The following is a 20,109-nucleotide window of genomic DNA, read 5'->3' on the forward strand; positions in this document are numbered from 1 at the left end:
ATTGAGGTTGAACATCTTTTTGTGCATTTATTGGTTATTTGTAATTTGGTGAATTGTCTGTATTCTTTGCTCATTTTTCAACTGTAATTTTTTTGAGGGTATTGATTTGAAGATGCTATTTAAATATTCTAGATGATAACCATTTAACTTTTTGTTGTATTTAGTCCTATGTTTGTCCCTTGTCTTAACTTTGTGGGCAGGTTCTGTTGAATGGAAGATTTACATTTTACATTTTTAGTGTCAGAGTTGATGCTAAAAGTTACCTTTTCTGGGTTATGTGACTTAATTGAGCAGTCTGAGTCAAAAAATCATTTTTATCTTATGAAATTTTAGTACTTCAGAAATTATAACATACTTGTTTGAAAGATATTTGTGGGTTTGAATATGGAAAGAAGACAAATACTTTAATCTCATAAAGAAGAATTTAAATAATATTTAAATCAGATCTGAGAAGAGGTCTTTGGTTACAGGAAAAAATATCAATCCTTTTGAAATACATACATTCATTACATACATTAGTTTACTCATTCCTTATAATTTACAATTGGAAATTACTTATGTTTTATTATTTTTTAATTTTTTGAATAGGTAATATTTGTACATGGTACAAAATTCAAAGAGTATAGAGTGAAAAGTTGTCTTCCTATTCTTATTTTTTAATTATCTAGTTTTCCTTCTAGATGGACACAACCATTATTACTAATTTCTTCTGTTTTTTTCCAGAGATACTTTATGCACATATACAACATATAGTTGACATTAATCGAATTCTTTTCTTTTTATAGTTATATAAAGGTGCACCTGCTTTAAACATAATTTATTTCTTCAGGCCAAAAATCATTAACAGTTCCAGAAGGTAAATTAAAATAATTGATGAATAGAGAACAGCTGTCAACTGTAAGAAGGAGCACATGCTGCATCCATGTTACACATGTCAGGTGATTAGCAGACATGACAGCTTTGCAGTTAGAAAGGTTTTTCTTTTGTTTGTTTAAATGATCTAAAACAAGTCTATTTTCTTTCCTCTTATTAAACTGACCTTATAAATTAGAGACTTCTGACTATCACACACTTGATATTTCCCACCCTCACAAAATATATATTTCCTGTTATTGAAATGTGAGTTAAAGCAAATTATATAACTTGAAGGGAAATCATAGAAATGAGACAAACTAACCCTCTTACTTTATGTGTGAAGAAATTGAGGCCCATAGTGGTTAAGTGACTTGCAACATCAACTGTATATTCCCAAAGGACCAGACATTTAAAATTAAATGAGCTAGCAGCAACATAAATTTCTGGAGTGCCATATTATTAAAAATACAGCTAGCAAATTTTTTTTCACATTTCTTCTTTTCTTTCATTCATTCATTTATTTTTTGAGACAGAGTCTCACTGTATTGCCGAGACTGGTGTGCAGTGGCATGATCACAGCTCGCTACAACCTCCAACTCCCAGGCTCAAGTGATCCTCCTGCCTCAGCTTCCAGAGTAGCTGGGACAACAGGCTTGTGCCACCACACCCTGCTAATTTTTCTATTTTTTGTAGAGACGAGGTCTTGCCCAGGCTGGTCTGGAACTCCTGGCCTCAAGTGATCCTCCCACCTCCCAAAGTGCTAGGATTACAGGCATGAGCCACCACACTCAGTTTTTCATATTGTTTAAAAAGGAAAAGGTGCAGTAGTCCTATGTTGCAGTTTGATATTTTATTAGAAAGCTTTATAGCACTTCATTTTCTTGTCTGCATTTTTGCCTGTAAACTTCGATTGTTCGGTGTTAGGCACTCTGTAATGCTTGGAAGATTAAAGAGAGCAGTTTTTATTGTGTGGGATGGACTTGGAGATTAATAGAACCTTTCTTAAGCACTTCTTTCATGACTATAACATTTATAATGGCTTCTAAAATTTCAGGATTAAAAAAAGAAAAAAATTTATAATGACTGTGCCCTAATTCTTTTTACTCTTATGCTTATAATTATTCTTAGCCTCGTGTATTTTTCTTCCTTCCTAATCTGTGTTTTAAGTAAATAACCTCATTGCAAAAGAACATTTAAATCATATCTATTTATATTTGGTTAGAAAGCTACCATGATTTTTTTTCATGAAACTTTTTCCATATCTATGTATGAAAATATAGAGTAAGAATATTTTTATTACCTTTCTTTTTCTTTCTTTCTTTTTTCCCTTTCCTCTCCTCTCCTCCTCTCCACTGCCCCCTCCCCTCCTCTCCCCTTCCCTTCTTCTCTTCTCTCTTCTCTTCACTTCACTTCCTTTTCTTTTTCTTTCTTTCTTTCATCTCACTGTCTCCCAGGCTAGAGTGCAGTGGTGCAATTGAACCCCTAGCCTCAAGGGATCCTCCTGCCTCAGCCTCCTGAATAGCTAGGACTACAGGTGCATGCCATCACACCAGCTAATTTTAAAATTTTTTTGTAGAGACAGGGTCTTGCTATGTTGCCCAGGCTCTTTTGAACTCCTGGCCTCAAGTGATCCTCCTGCCTTGGCCTCCCAAAGTGCTGGGATTACAGGCATGAGCCACTGTGCCTCTTATCTGTTGTTAACATTTTACCTTTAATCTTAGATTTCTAAAGATAATTTTATTTCTTGCCCTCTGATATATTCTTCTAATCTTGTTTCACTAAGATAATAATAAGTAGGAGTCCACATAGAGACCCATTTGAAATTTATTTTCAGTAAATGTTACTTGTATCTAAGGACTAAAATACTAACTACTTTCTAACTGGTTTCCAGATATCCTTGTTTTTCATTTCTTTTTTTAGAATGTTTCAAGAACTGAATTATACCAACAAGACAAATATCCTTATTTTAAAATAAATTGTTACTTCTTTACTTCACATAGTCCAGATATTGGATATAAGGGAAATTTACTTCTTAAAGGAAACCCCATAGTTGTGTTTTTGTGATTTTTAAAAAAAATCTGCCATTTAATTTGGAAATATTGAGACATTTAGATTTTTTCCTTTTTTTTTTTGAGACAGAATCTTACTCTGTGGCCTGGGCTAGAGTGCCGTGGCATCTGCCTGGGCTCAAGCGATCCTCCTGCCTCAGCCTCTCGAGTAGCTGGGACTACAGGCGAACACCACCACACCCAACTAATTTTTTCTGTTTTTTTTGGTAGAGATGGGGTTTTTCACTTGCTCAGGCTGGTCTTGAACTCCTGAGCTCGAGCAATCCTCCCACCTCAGCCTCCCAGAGTGCTAGGTCGTGATTGTTCTTGTTTCATCTTTATCTCTTCCACTCCCCTCTTTTTATATTATTTTGAAACAAATCTCAGACTTTATATCATTTAATCTGTAACTATTCCAGTGTATATCTCTCAAAGGTAAGGACTTTATTAAAAAAAATCATACATTAAAGAATGACTTGATTTTGATAAATATTAAATTACTTTCACTTCAAAATATCTATACTGAAAATTCTCAAGAAAACCTGTTATGTGTAGTTTCCAGGCAGTTAAACATAAAACAATAGGACTAACTTTTTGGTGGTTCTGTTTCATATTTAGGCTATCAATATGACGGCTGAAGAAACAGTGAATGTAAAAGAGGTTGAAATCATTAAGCTCATTTTGGACTTCCTGAATTCAAAGAAGCTTCATATTAGTATGTTGGCCCTTGAGAAGGAAAGTGGAGTCATAAATGGCCTATTTTCAGATGATATGCTTTTCCTGAGGTATGATTTCATTAATACTGTGAAGTTTGTAGCTCCTTTAAAGAAAAGTAAAGTATTAATAAGGCAATATATATAGTACAGCTAGAACTCTATAGCCATGAAAAGGCTAAGTGTAATTTTTAGAAATGTTTGTTTTTATAATGGGACATTTACAAAATAATGTTTTCTGTAGAATGTTTTCAGTAGTAAGATCCAGAGGTCTATTAACAAAACAAGAGTCACAACTCCATTGTGATTGTGGCAGCATCATAAAAAATATTTGACTAAGAAATCAGAGACTCTGGGAGGATAAAGAAAATATTTCTAAAGTACTATTTTTTGGCCATAGAAATAAAATATATTAATGATAGAAAACAGAAAAATAAAACAAAAATCATGTCACCACCGAGACACACTACTGATAATTTCTGTACATATTAAAAAATAACAGCAATTCTGTTGTATGTATAATTTAGAATCTTGTTTTATCCATTAATAACACAAGGATTCTCTGTGGGATTACAAATATACAAGGTCTCTCCAGAAAGTATCCAGCCATTGTTAATATAATGAGAATGGTTTGTGCAACATGGATGTAACCTGGCAGCCAAGGGAGTGGACTGTAATGCGCATGTGTGAACAATGAAGCCTTCAGTGTACTGCTAGTCAGTGGGGCGCTAGATGCCATTGAGTGAGCATGTGTACTGTGTGGCTATCGCATTCAAAATGACTGATCGAGTAGAGCAACGAATCTGCATCAAATTTTGTGTTAAGCTTGAACATTCCTCCACAGAAACTATTCAGATGATTCAGAAGGCTTTCAGGGATGATGCAATGAGTGAAGCGCAAATAAAAGTATGGTATAAATGCTTCAAAGATGGTCAAGATCCAACAAGCCATAAAAGAAAAGAAAGAAAAAGGAAAAAAAAAAAAAGATGGTCGAGAATCTGTTGAAAGTGATCCATGTTCTGGAAGGCCTGCAACAAGCAGAACACCTGAGAGTGTGTATAGGTTAGGTTAAGAGACACTGGGAGAACTGTGTGAAGTCCCAAGGTGCTTACTTTGAAGGCAACTGAGGCATCCTTGTCCTATGTACAATGTTTTTTGTATCTTATATCTTCTTCAATAAATGTCTCTATTTTTCATATTACATGGCTGGATACTTTCTGGACAGACCTCCTATACTTTAAAATTTTCAGTTTACTTGATTTCCTAATGGTTCCCCTATTTTTAGACAATTGGTTCCAATTTTTCTTAAATAATTGCTCTACAGAGCATCTTTTATACATGAGTCTTTTTCTGTATCTTGGATATTTCCTTAGGACAAGATTCTTAGAGGTGGAATTGCAAGGCAAAGGGAATTAATGTTTGCCAAAATGGAAAGCTAAATATATCTTAGCTTGAATTGGATGGAAACAGAAAATCCCAAATTTAAAGGCAGAAATGTATTCTATTTTTATATGATACCAAATATCCTTGACAAGGAGTACAGATTCTTGGACAAGTGGCGTTTTGTGACTTGGAAAGCTTTAAGAAATGAAGTGTTCCTAACTCACAAAAAAGGAACTTAAAAGAAAACCCCCAAAACCAAAGATTTATTATATTAGAGGAATTTATTTAAACTTGTTGCATTTCCCTGTGTTTTGTGTTATGAATGTCATCCAGTTCCAGGGAGGTTAGTCAATGGTATAGATAGGAACCAGTACTGAGGCAGTATTCTTTTGGCCCTGTCTTTCAAGCATTGCTACTTCTGGTATTTAGCAGTGGCTCCCAAGTACCTTCCAGGAGCCTGTTATTCTGTGATGAAGTTTTACTGGTCTGAGGTGAAGTGCAAAGAATTATGGAATAGTACATTTTTTAGGCCGGGCGCGGTGGCTCACGCCTGTAATCCTAGCATTCTGGGAGGCCGAGGCGGGAGGATCGCTTGAGCTCAGGAGCAAGAGCGAGACCCTGTCTTTACAAAAAATAGAAAAATTAGCCGGGCGTGGTGGCGCATGCCTGTAGTCCCAGCTAGTTGGGAGGCTGAGGCAGGAGGATTGCTTGAGCTCAGGAGTTTGAGGTTGCAGTGAGCTATGATGACACCACTGCACTCTAACTGGAGCGACACAGCAAGACCCTGTCTCAAATGTAAAAAAGAATAGTAACTTTTTCATTAAACTAAATGAGCTGGACTTTAAAATTGTGTCTTTTCTACTTTTTAAATATTAAAATGTCCTTGATTATGATCATAATCATAAGTGATTATCATACATATTGTGATTGATTTTATTAGTATTCCTTCTTGGCCAAATAAAAAATTGGTAATCCTTTGTAGGTCCTCCTGCCCATTCCTCCCTTTTAAAATTTTGCTGTCCTAAAAAATCCAAAAATAGAGGAATTGCCATTGTGAAAGAAAAGAGATAAGAATGCTTTGCAACTTTTGGAAATTCCCATAGACTACTTAAAGTGTGATGAAACTTGTTCTTATTCCTTGCTGTTTTCATTCTCAGGGTATAAACTTTAGTACCAAATTTCTCAAAGCTGTAAAATTTACAATTTAGAGCAGAGTTTCTCAACCTTGGCCCTGTATTAACATTGGGCCAGATAATTCTTTGTTGTGGAGGATTGTCCTCTGCATTGTAGGATGTTTAGCAGCATCTCTGACCTCTACGCACTAGATATGAGTAGTACCCTTACTTGCAACAACCCAAAATGTCTCTAGATATTGCCAAGTGTCCCAGGGGTTGGTGGTGCAAAATCACCCTCAGTTGATTTAATGAAAATAGAACACACACACACACACACACACACACGTTCTTAAATAATACATAATAGCTTTAAAACTGTAAGATGAATAGGGAAATAAAGGAACTTTTAGGCTTAGTTCAATGTTTTTATGTAGGTCAAAAACCACATATACATTAGTGTGAGGAGTGGTTGTAGATTCGCAGATTTTTCTCGTATAGAATATGTTGTTATAAATAAGTTGTGAAAATTTTTGTTTTAGTTTTGAGGAACCAAATAAAATGTTAATCTCATGTGATTTGTGAAGTTTTAATGTTATTTTGTCATCTATTCTGTTTTTAATTAGTGTAACCTGAATTTGGTAACATGCTGGGTTTTTCTTTATTTAGACAGCTAATCCTTGATGGTCAATGGGATGAAGTTCTTCAGTTCATTCAGCCTCTAGAATGTATGGAAAAATTTGACAAAAAAAGGTAAGATTTTTATGTGAAGTTTTTAGTGTCTTTTCATTGGTAGGAGCTTAGCAAAGCAAAACAATAAACAAAATATTTAAAACAAGACTCTTAGCTTTTCCTAGAAAACAGTACACTCAATCTGATTGAGCTGGAGGACTTCTGAAGGACAGGTTGCATGTACTTCAATTATTTGAAAGTCTTATATTCAAACCTACTTAATCATCAATGTCCTACTTAATCAGCAAAAGGTCACAAGAGCTGTTTCTTAATAATAGTATGAAGACTTTGAAGATATTGTTCCACTGTGTCCTGGCCTTGTTGTTTCTGATAAACAGTCAGCTGTCACTTGTAGCCTTATTCTCTTTTTTTCTTCCCTGGCTACCTTCAAGATTTTCTCTTTATCATTGGTTTTAAGCAGTTTGATTATGATTTGCTTAAATGTGGTTTTTTGTATTTTTCCTGCTTGAGATTTGCTGAGCCATTTGGATTTGTAAGTTTATGGGGTGTTTCTTTTTTTTTTTTTAAATCAAATTTGGGAAGTTTTTGGCCTTTATTTTTTAAAATTTTTTCTACCCATTTCACTTTTCCTCCTGGGACACAATGTTAGACAAATTGATTTTGTCCCACAGGACTGAGACTTTGTTTATTTTTATTTGTTTTTATTTTTTGTTTTGTGTTTTTTTTAACCATTGTTTTCCTCTGTCTAGTCTGGATTATTTTTATTGATTTAATGTTTACTGACCCTTTCTTCTGTTATTAGCAATCTGATGATAAACAGTGAGTTTTTTATTTCAGATGTTGTACTTTTTTATTTCAAAATTTTCTTTTATAATTTTTCTGTCGAGATAGTCCTATCTGTTCACTCATTATGATTATATTTTCCTTTACACCCTTGACCATCTTGATAGTAGCTGCTTATTTACTAGTGTAGTCCTTATTTGGTAATTTGAACTTCTAGTCATATCAGGGCTCAGTTTCTAATGATTGTCTTTTCTCTTAACTTTGAGTCACCTCCCCCTTTTTTAACATATCTATTCATTTTGTAAATGTATTCTACACATCATAGATTCATTCTTGAGGCTCTGCATTCTGTTATCTTCCTATAAAAGGTTTGATTTTTGGCCGGGCGCGGTGGCTCACGCCTGTAATCCTAGCACTCTGGGAGGCCGAGGTGGGCGGATCGTTTGAGCTCAGGAGTTCGAGACCAGCCTGAGCAACAGCGAGACCCCATCTCTACTAAAAATAGAAAGAAATTATATGGACAGCTAAAAATATATATAGAAAAAATTAGCCGGGCATGGTGGCACATGCCTGTAATCCCAGCTACTCGGGAGGCTGAGACAGGAGGATCCCTTGAGCTCAGGAGTTTGAGGTTGCTGTGAGCTAGGCTGACGCCACGGCACTCACTCTAGCCTGGGCAACAAAGTGAGACTCTGTCTCAAAAAAAAAAAAAAAAAAAAAGGTTTGATTTTTATTCAAGCAAGTTTTTAACTTGGTTAGCCTCAAAATGCAAGCTCTGTCTGCCCTCTTGTGGACACTAGCTGAAATCTCTGCTCAGTTCTTTAGCTTTTCATCTGTTGGAGTCTCCCTTGCGTCTTTACAGTTTAGAGGATAACCAAGGATTTGGACACACAAGTTTATACAGTAGATTTTGGTGTATTTTTTATTTTGCGTCTCTCCTTTTTTGGATGCCCCTCTCACTTTTCAGCTGTTCTAGCAGTACCAAACTTTGTTGATTATTCAAGCCTGTAAAACCACAGCTTTCTATTTGAGTTCTAGCTTACAGTGTGTGGACTGGGGAGGACCCTCAGCTGGAAAGTCTTATACCCTTGAGTCTTGCCCCCTAACGTTCTCTTTTTTCAAGGATTGACTTCCCTCTAGTTGTGCCAGCTTTTGGTGTTCTTCAGTGCATCCAAATAGTTATATATATTTTTTGTATTTTATCTAGAGTTTATTGTTGTCTGTGGAAAGATTAGCAGATACAAGTTACTCCATCATTGTCAGAAGTTGAATGTCATGTTGTTTTCGATTCACCATTGATACCATGATATTTGATATTTCTTCTTCTTTTTTTTTTTTTTGAGACAGGATGTTTCTCTGTCACCCAGGCTGGACTGCTGTGGTGCAATCATAGCTCACTGTAACCTTGAACTCCTGGGCTCAAGTGATCCTCCCACCTCAGCCTCCTGATTAGCTAGGGCTCCAGGCACATGCCACCATGTCCATCTAATTTTTAAAAATTTTTTTGTAGAAACATGGTCTCAATATGTTACCTGGGCTGATCTCCAACTGCTAGGCTCAAGCAATCCTCTCACCTAGGCCTCCGAAAGTGCTGGGATTACAGGCTTGAGCCACCGTGCCTGACCAATATTTCTTTGTTTTTGTGCATCCATCATTTATCTAGAATGCTAGTCCATTCACCGTCTTCTGCCTTTACTTGGCACACTCCTGGTCATCTTCTAAGAGTCAGTTCTTATAAGTCTTTTCTTTTACTTCCCACTCCTTTGGTAGAATTGGTTTCACACTCTTTTGACATCTTGCTGAACCCTGTAAATATTTCATACAATTTATTAGATGACCCTCTTCTTGAAGGCAGGGATTTTGTTTTATTTGACACACATTTGCTAGTACAACAGTGGCTGAAAGGATGACTGAAGGCTCATTATTTTTTCTTCTAACTCTTAGAAACACTTTTTCTTTACAGTGCTTAAAACATCAAAACTTTTTTGATTCTTAGACATTTAGGTAGAGTCTTTTCTCTTCCCGCCCCTCCTTGAAAAATCAGTGTTAAAAATTTTTAAGTATATGGTTCTTTTATGACATTTTAGAAATGTTCATTTCCTTCTACCCTTTTAGCCCCATTTTTATTAGATTTTTCTCATGGTTAAAAAGAAAACAACAGCTTGATTTAATCTTTTTACAGTGTGTACGTATATCAAAACATAACATTGTACCCCACAAAAATATATAATTATCATTTGTCAATTCAATTTTTTTTAAAAAGATAAAAGCAGGATATATTTCAGGAAAACAAAACGCGTGAATACAAAGAACTTTAATTTCATATATGTAACATTTGATATTTTCCATAAAAACTGGATTTTTGTTTAGAATTAATATTAAAAATAGAAATCCTTCCTCAGTGTTACTTATGACTGAAATTAGTTCAATTATGGCCTCAATGTGATAAGAAGCTTAGTAAAATATTTTAAGAATTTTCTGAAAGCAAAGGTACTTGTAAGTACATTTGACATCAGATATTGGATAATTAATTTTTTTTAAAAAGTCTTTTTTAAAAGAAATAATTGGTCCTTTAAAACAGAGTTGGCCTATTTTGGTTCAGAAACTTGAGTTTCATTTCCAGTCTTTGACATTGCTGTCATTCAGCTTTTTAATCATTTTAATGTTTTATATTTTCTTTTCACAGGTTTCGTTATATTATCCTGAAGCAGAAGTTTTTAGAAGCTTTGTGTGTTAACAATGCAATGTCAGCAGAAGATGAGCCCCAGCATGTAAGATTTTTATTCCTGAAGGTTTGCGCAGTCATAAGTATTTTGTTCACTAAAACAAAAGAGTAGTATCATGAATTTTCAAAGTTTTTATAAGTTGGGATGGGGCAAGATACACTGTTTTCCAGATGTAGTATTTTCTTCAGTCTGTAGTGCTTCTATTCTTCTGATTTAAGTCAAGATGATATATGAATAGCTGGCCAGTTGAAGAGTGTGTGCTCCTCTCTTGTTTAAGTTAAGGTAGACAGCAATAGATGTTTGACTTGATAACTCTTCATCATTGCTTCTTTTCTTATCCCAGCGGTGAGTTGGTTATGTTTACCTCCTTTTTCTTTGTCTCTTCTTTGTATTTTCTTTGATCTAGAGGTAGTTTTTTGCTGAAATGTTTGTCTTCATGACAATTTAAATTTAATGATATTAAGTTCATTTTGATTAGAAGTTTTTTTTTTTTTTTTTTTTTTTTTGAGACAGAGTCTCACTCTGTTGCCCAGGCTAGAGTGAGTGCCGTGGCGTCAGCCTAGCTCACAGCAACCTCAAACTCCTGAGCTCAAGCGATTCTCCTGTCTCAGCCTCCCGAGTAGCTGGGACTACAGGCATGCACCACCATGCCCGGCTAATTTTTTCTATATATATTTTTAGCTGTCCATATAATTTCTTTCTATTTTTAGTAGAGGTGGGGTCTCGCTGTTGCTCAGGCTGGTCTCGAACTCCTGAGCTCAAACGATCCGCCCACCTCGGCCTCCCAGAGTGCTAGGATTACAGGCGTGAGCCACCACGCCCGGCGTAGAAGTTTCTTTTAAAGTTTCGATATTAATATTGTCACATCCAAAACCAAGAAAACTTTTATTAAGTTCTAGTAAGTGTTTACTAACATAAACTGTCTTAGTCCATTCAGGATGCCGTAACAAAATATAAACTGGGTGGCTTATAAACAACAGAAATTTATTTCTCACAGTTCTGGAAGCTGGTAATTCCAAGATCATGGTGCCAGCAGGTTTAGTGTCTGGTGAGCGAGCGCTTACTCTCTGGTTCATGGATGGTGCCTTCTAGCTATGTCCTCATATGGTAGAAGAGGCTAGCTAGCTCCCTGGGGTCTCTATTTTAAGGGCACTAATCCCATACATGAAGGCTGAGCCCTCATGACCTAATCATCTCACAAAGGTCCCACTCTTCTACCATTACCTTGGGGGTTAGGATTTCAACATATGAATTTTAGGGGAACACAAACATCCAAACCATGTCACAAACCAAAGGATATTACAGTGAGGACTTTCATGTATAATAAAGAAGTGTTTGCCAGATCATGATGTTCAAAGTGAAAAGAACACTGGAATGTGAGTCAGAAGACCTAATTTTTATTCTGTCTTTGTCTCTAATCAACTGAATTACTTTGGCTAAATCTGCATTCTAACTTTTCTCATATGTAAGATATGGAGGCTATACTAGGTAAGCTCTAACATTCCTTATGTATAAAAGTATGATTCTAAAACAGTATTCATTATATTACACAAATTATTATAATTTGTCTTTCAGCTAAACTTCCTTTTGTTCTGTCTCTGAATTGTTTTTGTAGTAAATCAACTGTAGATGTTCTCTTTTCTTGGTTTTCTTTCTGTCCCCACACAAATTTGTCCTAAGGCAAGTTTGGACTAAGAGAATGACTTTTGCTTTTTGGGTAAGCTAGAGTAATAGCAAGCTTTAAAAACAGTTCAGTATTGGCATGCTTTAATTTTCATTTCTAGAACACGTAATTATTCTTATCCTTTAAAAATTACATATTTAAGAGCTGGGTGCAGTGGCATGTGCCTGTGGTCTCAGGTGCTTAGGAGGCTGAGGCTGGATGATTGCTAGAGCATATAAGTTTGAGGCTGTAGTGTGTTATATTCATGCTTGTGAATAGCCACTGTGCTCCAGCCTGGCTAACACAGCAAGATCCCATCTCTTAAAGAAGAAAATTTGGCCAGGCACGGTGGCTCACACCTATAATCCTAGCACTCTGGAAGGCCAAGGTGGGAGGATCGAATGAGCTCAGGAGTTCAAGACCAGCCTGAGCAACGGTGAGAAAAAAGAAAGAAAAGAACAGAAAATTTAAAAATAATAATCTTAAGCCTGAACTAGCACACTTTTATTTTATTTTTTGACACAGAGTCTTGCTCTGTTACCTGGGTTAGAGTGCAGTGGTGTCATCATAGCTCACTGCAACCTCAAACTTTTGGGCTCAAGCAATCCTCTTGCCTGAGCCTCCTGAGTATCTGGGAATATAGGTGTGTGCCACCATGCCCAGCTAATTTTTTCTATTTTTGGTTGAAACGGGGTCTCACTGTTACTCAGGCTGGTCTCGAACTCCTGAGCTCAAGCAATCCTCCCTCCTTGGCCTCCCAGCATGCTAAGATTATAAGCATGAGCCACCATGGCTGGTCTAGAACACAATTTTTATAGATAAAATTATAATGTGCTAATTAACCAAATTTTTATTCTTTTTTAGTTGCGAAAACATTTTGGTTCCTGACTTGAAAGTTGTTAACATATCCTACAAATTATATGAGTATTTTGTGGCACTAGAATTTATCCCTTGTACTTTTATTGTTTTTGTATCTCACAGCATCTCTTTTTATGGTGATCATTTGTATTTTTCTTATAGCTGGAATTTACCATGCAAGAAGCTGTGCAATGTTTACATGCTCTAGAAGAGTACTGTCCTTCTAAAGATGACTATAGCAAGCTCTGTTTGCTTTTGACTTTGCCTCGTCTGACCAATCATGCCGAATTTAAGGACTGGAATCCCAGCACTGCACGAGTTCACTGTTTTGAAGAGGCTTGTGTCATGGTTGCAGAATTCATCCCTGCTGATAGGAAGCTGAGTGAGGCTGGTTTTAAAGCAAGTAACAATCGTTTATTTCAGCTTGTAATGAAAGGCCTGCTTTACGAATGCTGTGTAGAATTTTGTCAGAGTAAAGCAACTGGAGAAGAAATTACGGAAAGTGAAGTACTTCTTGGCATTGACCTCTTATGTGGTAATGGTTGTGATGATTTGGATCTGAGTTTATTGTCATGGCTTCAGAATCTCCCATCTTCCGTCTTCTCTTGTGCTTTTGAACAGAAAATGCTTAATATTCATGTTGACAAACTTCTGAAACCTACAAAAGCTGCATACGCTGATCTTTTGACTCCTCTTATCAGCAAACTTTCTCCCTATCCGTCATCTCCAATGAGAAGACCTCAATCAGCTGATGCCTATATGACCCGCTCTCTGAATCCTGCTTTAGATGGCCTCACTTGTGGACTAACCAGTCATGATAAGAGAATTTCAGACCTTGGAAACAAAACTTCTCCAATGTCACACTCCTTTGCTAACTTCCATTATCCAGGGGTTCAAAACCTCAGTAGAAGTCTCATGCTTGAGAATACAGAATGTCACAGTATTTATGAAGAATCCCCTGAGCGGTAAGTATTTGCTCTTAAAAATTAGTGAATCTTCATATAACTGAGATAATCTCATTGTAGTGTGTATGTATGCTTTCTTAATGTTCAAGTTCCTTTAGTTGAAAGTCCTTAAAACATTAGAAAGGGTTTTAAAATTTTGATAACTAAAATAAGGGAAAATATGTGTTTATTGAACTTACTATTTTTTTTTAATAGAGACAGTTTTGCTCTGTTGCCCAGGCTGGAGTGCAGTGGCATGACCATAGCTCACTGCAGCCTCAAGCTCCTGGGCCCAGGTAATCCTCCCGTCCCAGCCTCCTGAGTAGCTGGAACTACAGGCATATGCCACCATGCCTGGCTAATTTTTGAAGGTTTTTTGTAGAGACAGGGTCTCGCTATATTACCCAGGCTGGTCTTGAACTCCTGGCCTCAAGCAATCGTCTTCTCTTGGCCTCCCAAAGTGCTGGGATTTCAGGTGTGAGCCACTGTGCCTGCCTGATTTTCCATATTCTTAAACATTTCTTGAGCTCAATGATTAATAAGTGTGCAGTATTTCATTGTATGACTATATCATAAATTTAACCAATTCCTTATTGTAGAATACTGGGTTGTTTATACTTTTTTCTCCTATACATAGTAATGTAATGAACAATTGTATACATAAGACTGATGATTTCCACTTGTCTTTCATTATAGATTCTTTATATATATGAAGGAAATAATTATTGAAGCCACTTAAGTTTTTCCTTCAAACCTAGCATGAAATAATAATTTCCTGATCAGCAGTTCATTTTGGGGGTTAGGAAACTTTCTGCCTTGCTTTTCCAGTAAATACATCAAGACATATGGATGGTTTCCTATAACTCAGAGTTGGTACTATGCAGTATTAGTATTAACTGCAATAAATTTATTTCATGAAAGAGCACAAAAACTAAACCTTTTCTTATTATACAGAATAGTTGGAAACATTCTTTGCAAAAGAAGGTTCACTGGACTCAGAATTTCTGTTTCTAATTAGAGCAAGTGGAGGTCTTTGGTTAAGGCATAAGAAATATAGGATAAATATATAGGGAATCATTTTATATCAAATTGCTGTGAGATTGTAGACAGAGAAGTTGTGATACTTTCTTTAAATTTCTTTAAAAAGAAGGGCCACTAATGTGGATTGTCTAAGTGAGGGACTTCTGAAGGATAGGGTGAGTTCTTAAGGTACTTTGTTGCTCCATACTTCGTCTTTGAAAGATAAAGATGATATTTAGTGATGAAAATGGATAAATATAATTTCATATAAGAGCATCCTATTTAAATCCAAAAGGAATAGGGAGTATTGAGCATGGGTAGAGACTATTTTAAACTTTTGTTAGACTTACTAACATTTTTTGAAAAATTCTCACTGGGATGCTGGGCTTCAATTTTGGGAGAGCTGCTGATACTCTTCTATGTATGTAAGGTAACAGAAGCTTCTTCATCAGTATTTGAATAGCATGTTGTCTGGACTTATGCATCATAGTGTTATCTTTATAGAAAGAAAAGATGCATAAAAATCCAGCCAAATCTGACTGTTCATGTGCTGTTTCCTAAATAAAGAAAGTAGAAGTTGAGAAATGTCTGTATAAAGATGGAAAGAAGTGAAGTATAAGTTGTTAGCCCATTATAGAAAAAGCAGAGAGGTAAAATGTGACATGTCAAGAAGTAAGTAATACATGTGTTATTAGCTAAGTCATAGCAGTAATCCAGAAAATATCTGTCATGCCTCTGAAATTAGAAAATTTATGAGGCAAAGCAGTGTGGAATAATGAACAGAACATAGTCTTTTAAGTCAGACGTGGGTCTGAACAATGGCTCTGCAATTTATTAATACTACCTGTGTGACCTTGGGAAAGGTACTTAATCTCTCTGAGCTTCAGTTACCCTCCTCTGTAAAATAGGGTGTTGACTCGCAAAATGAGATAAAGCTCCTTGCAGAGTGGCAAGCATGTGATTGGTGCTCACAGTGTAAATTTCTTCCCTTGGGAGTTCATGGCCTTGATAAGGACAGTGTGTCAAAAGGACTGCTAATGAAATGCTGTGAAAGAGCTACTGTGCTGTGGATCGAGTATAAAAAATTTACTTTGGTCTGGGTTTCGTGGCTCACGGTTGTAATCCCAGCACTTTGGGAGGCCGAGGTGGGAGGATCGCTTGAACTCAGGAGTTGAAGACCAGCCTGAGCAACATAGCAAGACCCCATCTCTACAAAAAAATTAAAAATTAGCCTGGCGTGGTAATGGTGCACCTGTAGTCCCAGCTACTCAGGAGGCTAAGGCAAGACGATCACCTGAGCCCAGTAGTTCAAGGTTGCAGTGAGCTATGATCACATCACTGCACTGTAGCCTGGGCAACAGAGAGTCAGATACTATCTCAAAAAAAAAAAAAAATTTACTTTGGAACAGTTATTTTAAAAAAATATTTTAGGTGTAATTAAAAAACATTGGGAAGCTCAGTTAGAAAAATTATGTTAAAGATGCCACATGAAGAAATTCCTACTTGTAATACTTGTTTGAAGTCAGTATCCATTTAAAAAATATTTGAGTGTTTACTGTGCATTAACATCGTGCTATATACTGGAATACAATGATTGAGCCACTGTGGTGAATAAGAAGATAAAACATGAAAGATAGGTTTATAAGGGAGAGTGTGATATTTTGTAAGGATATCTTTTAACTTGAACAGAAACAAATTCAAAAGAGAGAAAAATCAGTTGAAATATATAAGCTTATAATGATCTCAAAATTGAAGTATCTCAAGTGTGGGCCAGCATTGGATTTGGAGTTTGAAGACTGCATTCAAGTTTCAGCTCCATTTTCCAGCTATGCAGTTTTAGGAAAATCACTTGTCTTTTGAGTCTGTTTCCTTTCTATAAAATGGGGGTGGGGGGGGTGTGTAGCTTGTTTCACAGATTATTATACAAATTAAATGAGATAATGCATATGGAAGTTCTATATAAATTACACAATTAAATGAAATGTTACTTTATGAAGATCATTTTATTCTATCTGTAACAGTTAATAACTCTTAAAAATTCTATTTTACAGAGATAAAATGGGGCTTATGGTCATTAGTAATATACAGTCTGGTAGCCAAAAACTCTTCGGAGGTCTTTTTACTTTCTCCTCTAGATGTGTGCATGTAGGTATGTTTAGGTACTTACGAGTACAGGCTCCTACCTAATACTGCCTTTGTGAAGACGACTCTCCAGCTCTGTTTTCGTGAGCCCTAGACCTGTATTTTGATATATCTTACATATTTCTGCCTGGATAGGCCATTATGAGGCCATCTCATAATCAAATTCCTTGAAGGCAAAGATCATTTTACTTTTGTAGTTGTTCACATGGTAATCTAAGTAAATATCTCTGGGATATATCATCTTCAGATGAAGTTAGTTACTAAAATTTTTGAATAGAGTAGCAAGAAAATTAGAAATTGTTAGTGTTTTAGAAGAATATTAGGAACAACCTGACATAAGATCTCAAGCTTACAGTTAGTAGACTTTAAAAATATTGAGGCTGGGCACAGTGGTTCACACCTATAATCCTAGCACTCTGGGAGGCTGAGGCGGGAGGATCGCTTAAGGTAAGGAGTTCGAGACCAGTCTGAGTAAGAGTGAGACCCCATCTCTACCAAAAATAGAAAAAATTAGCCAGGCATGGTGGCGTGCCCCTGTATTCCCAGCTACTCAGGAGGCTGATGCAGGAGGATCACTTGAGCCCAGGAGTTTGAGGTTGTAGTGAGCTATGATGATTCCACTGCAGTGGAGCCGGGGCAAAAGAGGGAGGCTCTGTCTCAAAATAAATAAATTGAAAAGATGTATGTTTAGCTTTTAACCAAAGGAAGTCTTTTAATAAAATCTCAAAAATTCTTAAAATTCTATAGAAAAATTCTGGAGGAGAAGTTTGTATAAAAAGTTTAGATTTTAGGCCGGGCGCTGTGGCTCACGCCTATAATCCTAGCACTCTGGGAGGCCGAGGTGGGCGGATCGTTTGAGCTCAGGAGTTCGAGACCAGCCTGAGCAAGAGCGAGACCCCATCTCTACTAAAAATAGAAAAGAAATTATATAGACAGCTAAAAATATATATAGAAAAAATTAGCCGGGCATGGTGGCACATGCCTGTAGTCCCAGCTACTCGGGAGGCTGAGACAGGAGGATCCCTTGAGCTCAGGAGTTTGAGGTTGCTGTGAGCTAGGCTGACGCCACGGCACTCACTCTAGCCTGGGCAACAGAGTGAGACTCTGTCTCAAAAAAAAAAAAAAAAAAAAAAAAAGTTTAGATTTTATGAAGAGAATTTAGGCATTAGATCATCCAATTTATTATTCATATTCATTAGCCTATAATAAATGAAGCTCAGTCCCAGAGAATATAAGTGACTGTCCCAAGGCTACACAACTGATTTTAGACTGGAGATCCTACTCTCTTTGCTTAACAACCCAGTACTCCTGTATTAAGAACACATTCTATTTTTTAAAAACTGTTTTTGTAGTGTGCTTAAGAAAGAAAAATAAATTTATTTTTGTTCAGTTGATAAACACTTAGACTAAATATTCCTTTTTTAAAATTAAAATCCTCTAACTAAAACGTATTTTCCTTTACACCTACCTCTCTGCCTTTTTGGTTTTTTTGCACCTTTCTGGAAGAAGTGATACACCTGTTGAGGCACAGCGGCCTATCAGCAGTGAAATCTTAGGCCAGAGTTCAGTTTCAGAAAAAGAGCCTGCAAATGGAGCACAGAATCCAGGACCAGCTAAACAAGAAAAAAATGAGGTAATATTTACTATACTTAGTGTCTTTTAGAGTTGTCTGTTTGTAAGAAGTAATAATATTTTCTTGGATTGGATTTAAAAAGAATTTTCTAACATTTGAGAGTAGGAAAGAGAATGAAAATGTCTAGATTTTATTACTAGTTCATTTTCTCTCCTTTCTCCAATAGAATATATGGTGTATTTAGTTGTCATTGTGTATTTTGGAGCAATTTTAACAAGTGAATTTATTAATAATCTAAAATACCACAGTTTTACATGTTTAAGAACTCAAATAATTGAGCTTACATTAAATATGGCCAGTTTGCATTTTAAAAATCTATTAGTAATATAGTTTTTACTAATAATTAGTAAAAATTTTACTAATTAGATTTAATGAATAATAAATTAGATATTTATAATATAAAATGAGATTTTTATCTATGTCTAGGGTTTCAGGTTATTTTTCTTTGGTTTTTTTGAGAGGAAATTGTATTGGAAAGTAAAGTAGGGTATAAATTTTACAAAGGGGTCGGTAAGTGGTTTTAATAAGTTGAATAATTTTTTTGTTTTCAACTAAATATTAGGAATCAACTAGAAAAATTACTATTAAAGGTACATGTGGATATGACCAAATAATAGATCTCCAAAATATGATGCAAAAATTGACAGAGTTGAAGGGAGAAATAGTTCTGTAATTATAGTTGGAGACTTCAATACCCCGCTTACAATAATGGATAGAATATCTAAATAGAAGATCAATAAGTGTATGGAGGACTTAAACAATACTATAAACCAACTAAACCAACTAATGGGCATATATAAAACACTCCACCCAAGAACAGCAGAATATATATTCTTCTTAAGTACACATGGAACATTCTTAAGTGCCATATGTTAGGGCATAGAACAAGTCTCAGTAAATTTTAAAAGACTGAAATCATGCAAAGTGTCTTTTCTGACCACCGTGGAATGAAGCTAGAAATTAATAACAGAAGGAAAACTGGAAATTCATATGTTTGTGGAAATTATAACAAAACAACACACATTTAACCAGTGGGTCAAAGAAGAAACCACAGGGGAAATTAGAAAATACTTAGAGACTAATGAAAATGAAAATACAGCATGCCAAAATTTATGAGATTCAGTGAAGGCAGTGCTTGAGGGAAATTTATAGCTATAAAAGCCTACTGTAAGAAATAAGAAAGATCTAAAATCAGTAACCTAATTTTATGACTTGATGAACTAGAAAAAGAGCAAACTAAACCTAAAGTTAGCAGAAGGAAGGCAGTAATGAAGATTAGATGGGGAGATAAATAAAATAGAAAATAGAAAAACAATAAAACCAAAAGTTTTATTGGCTCTTTGAAAATATTAACAAAATTAACAAACTTTTAGCTAAATTGACAAGACAAATCAGAAATGAAAGTGGGGACATTACTGTTGACTCTACATTAATAAAAGGGCTAAGAATACTGTGACCAGTTGTCAGCCAACAAATTAGATAACCTACGTGAAATGGACAAATTCCAAGAAACACATAAATTACCAAAACCGATTC

The 20,109-nt window shown here is 35.8% G+C and overlaps 1 protein-coding gene across 3 annotated transcripts in view; it reads left to right on the plus strand.

Annotated features, from left to right (window-relative positions):
- WDR47 (WD repeat domain 47) overlaps positions 1-20,109 on the plus strand; it is a 56,189-nt gene that overhangs the window by 7,006 nt on the left and 29,074 nt on the right. Inside the window, exons 2-6 of one of the 3 annotated variants that reach the window (XM_069479055.1) lie at positions 3,522-3,688; positions 6,781-6,864; positions 10,274-10,379; positions 12,997-13,799; positions 18,447-18,573. In XM_069479055.1, coding sequence (XP_069335156.1) covers positions 3,531-3,688; positions 6,781-6,864; positions 10,274-10,379; positions 12,997-13,799; positions 18,447-18,573 — 1,278 coding nt within the window. In that variant the 5' untranslated portion in view covers positions 3,522-3,530. The remainder of the gene's footprint in view (positions 1-3,521; positions 3,689-6,780; positions 6,865-10,273; positions 10,380-12,996; positions 13,800-18,446; positions 18,574-20,109) is intronic. The other 2 variants (XM_069479056.1, XM_069479057.1) reach the window with 2 other exon arrangements.

Source organism: Eulemur rufifrons, chromosome 8 (assembly GCF_041146395.1).
Source record: "Eulemur rufifrons isolate Redbay chromosome 8, OSU_ERuf_1, whole genome shotgun sequence".
Lineage (NCBI taxonomy): Eukaryota > Metazoa > Chordata > Mammalia > Primates > Lemuridae > Eulemur > Eulemur rufifrons.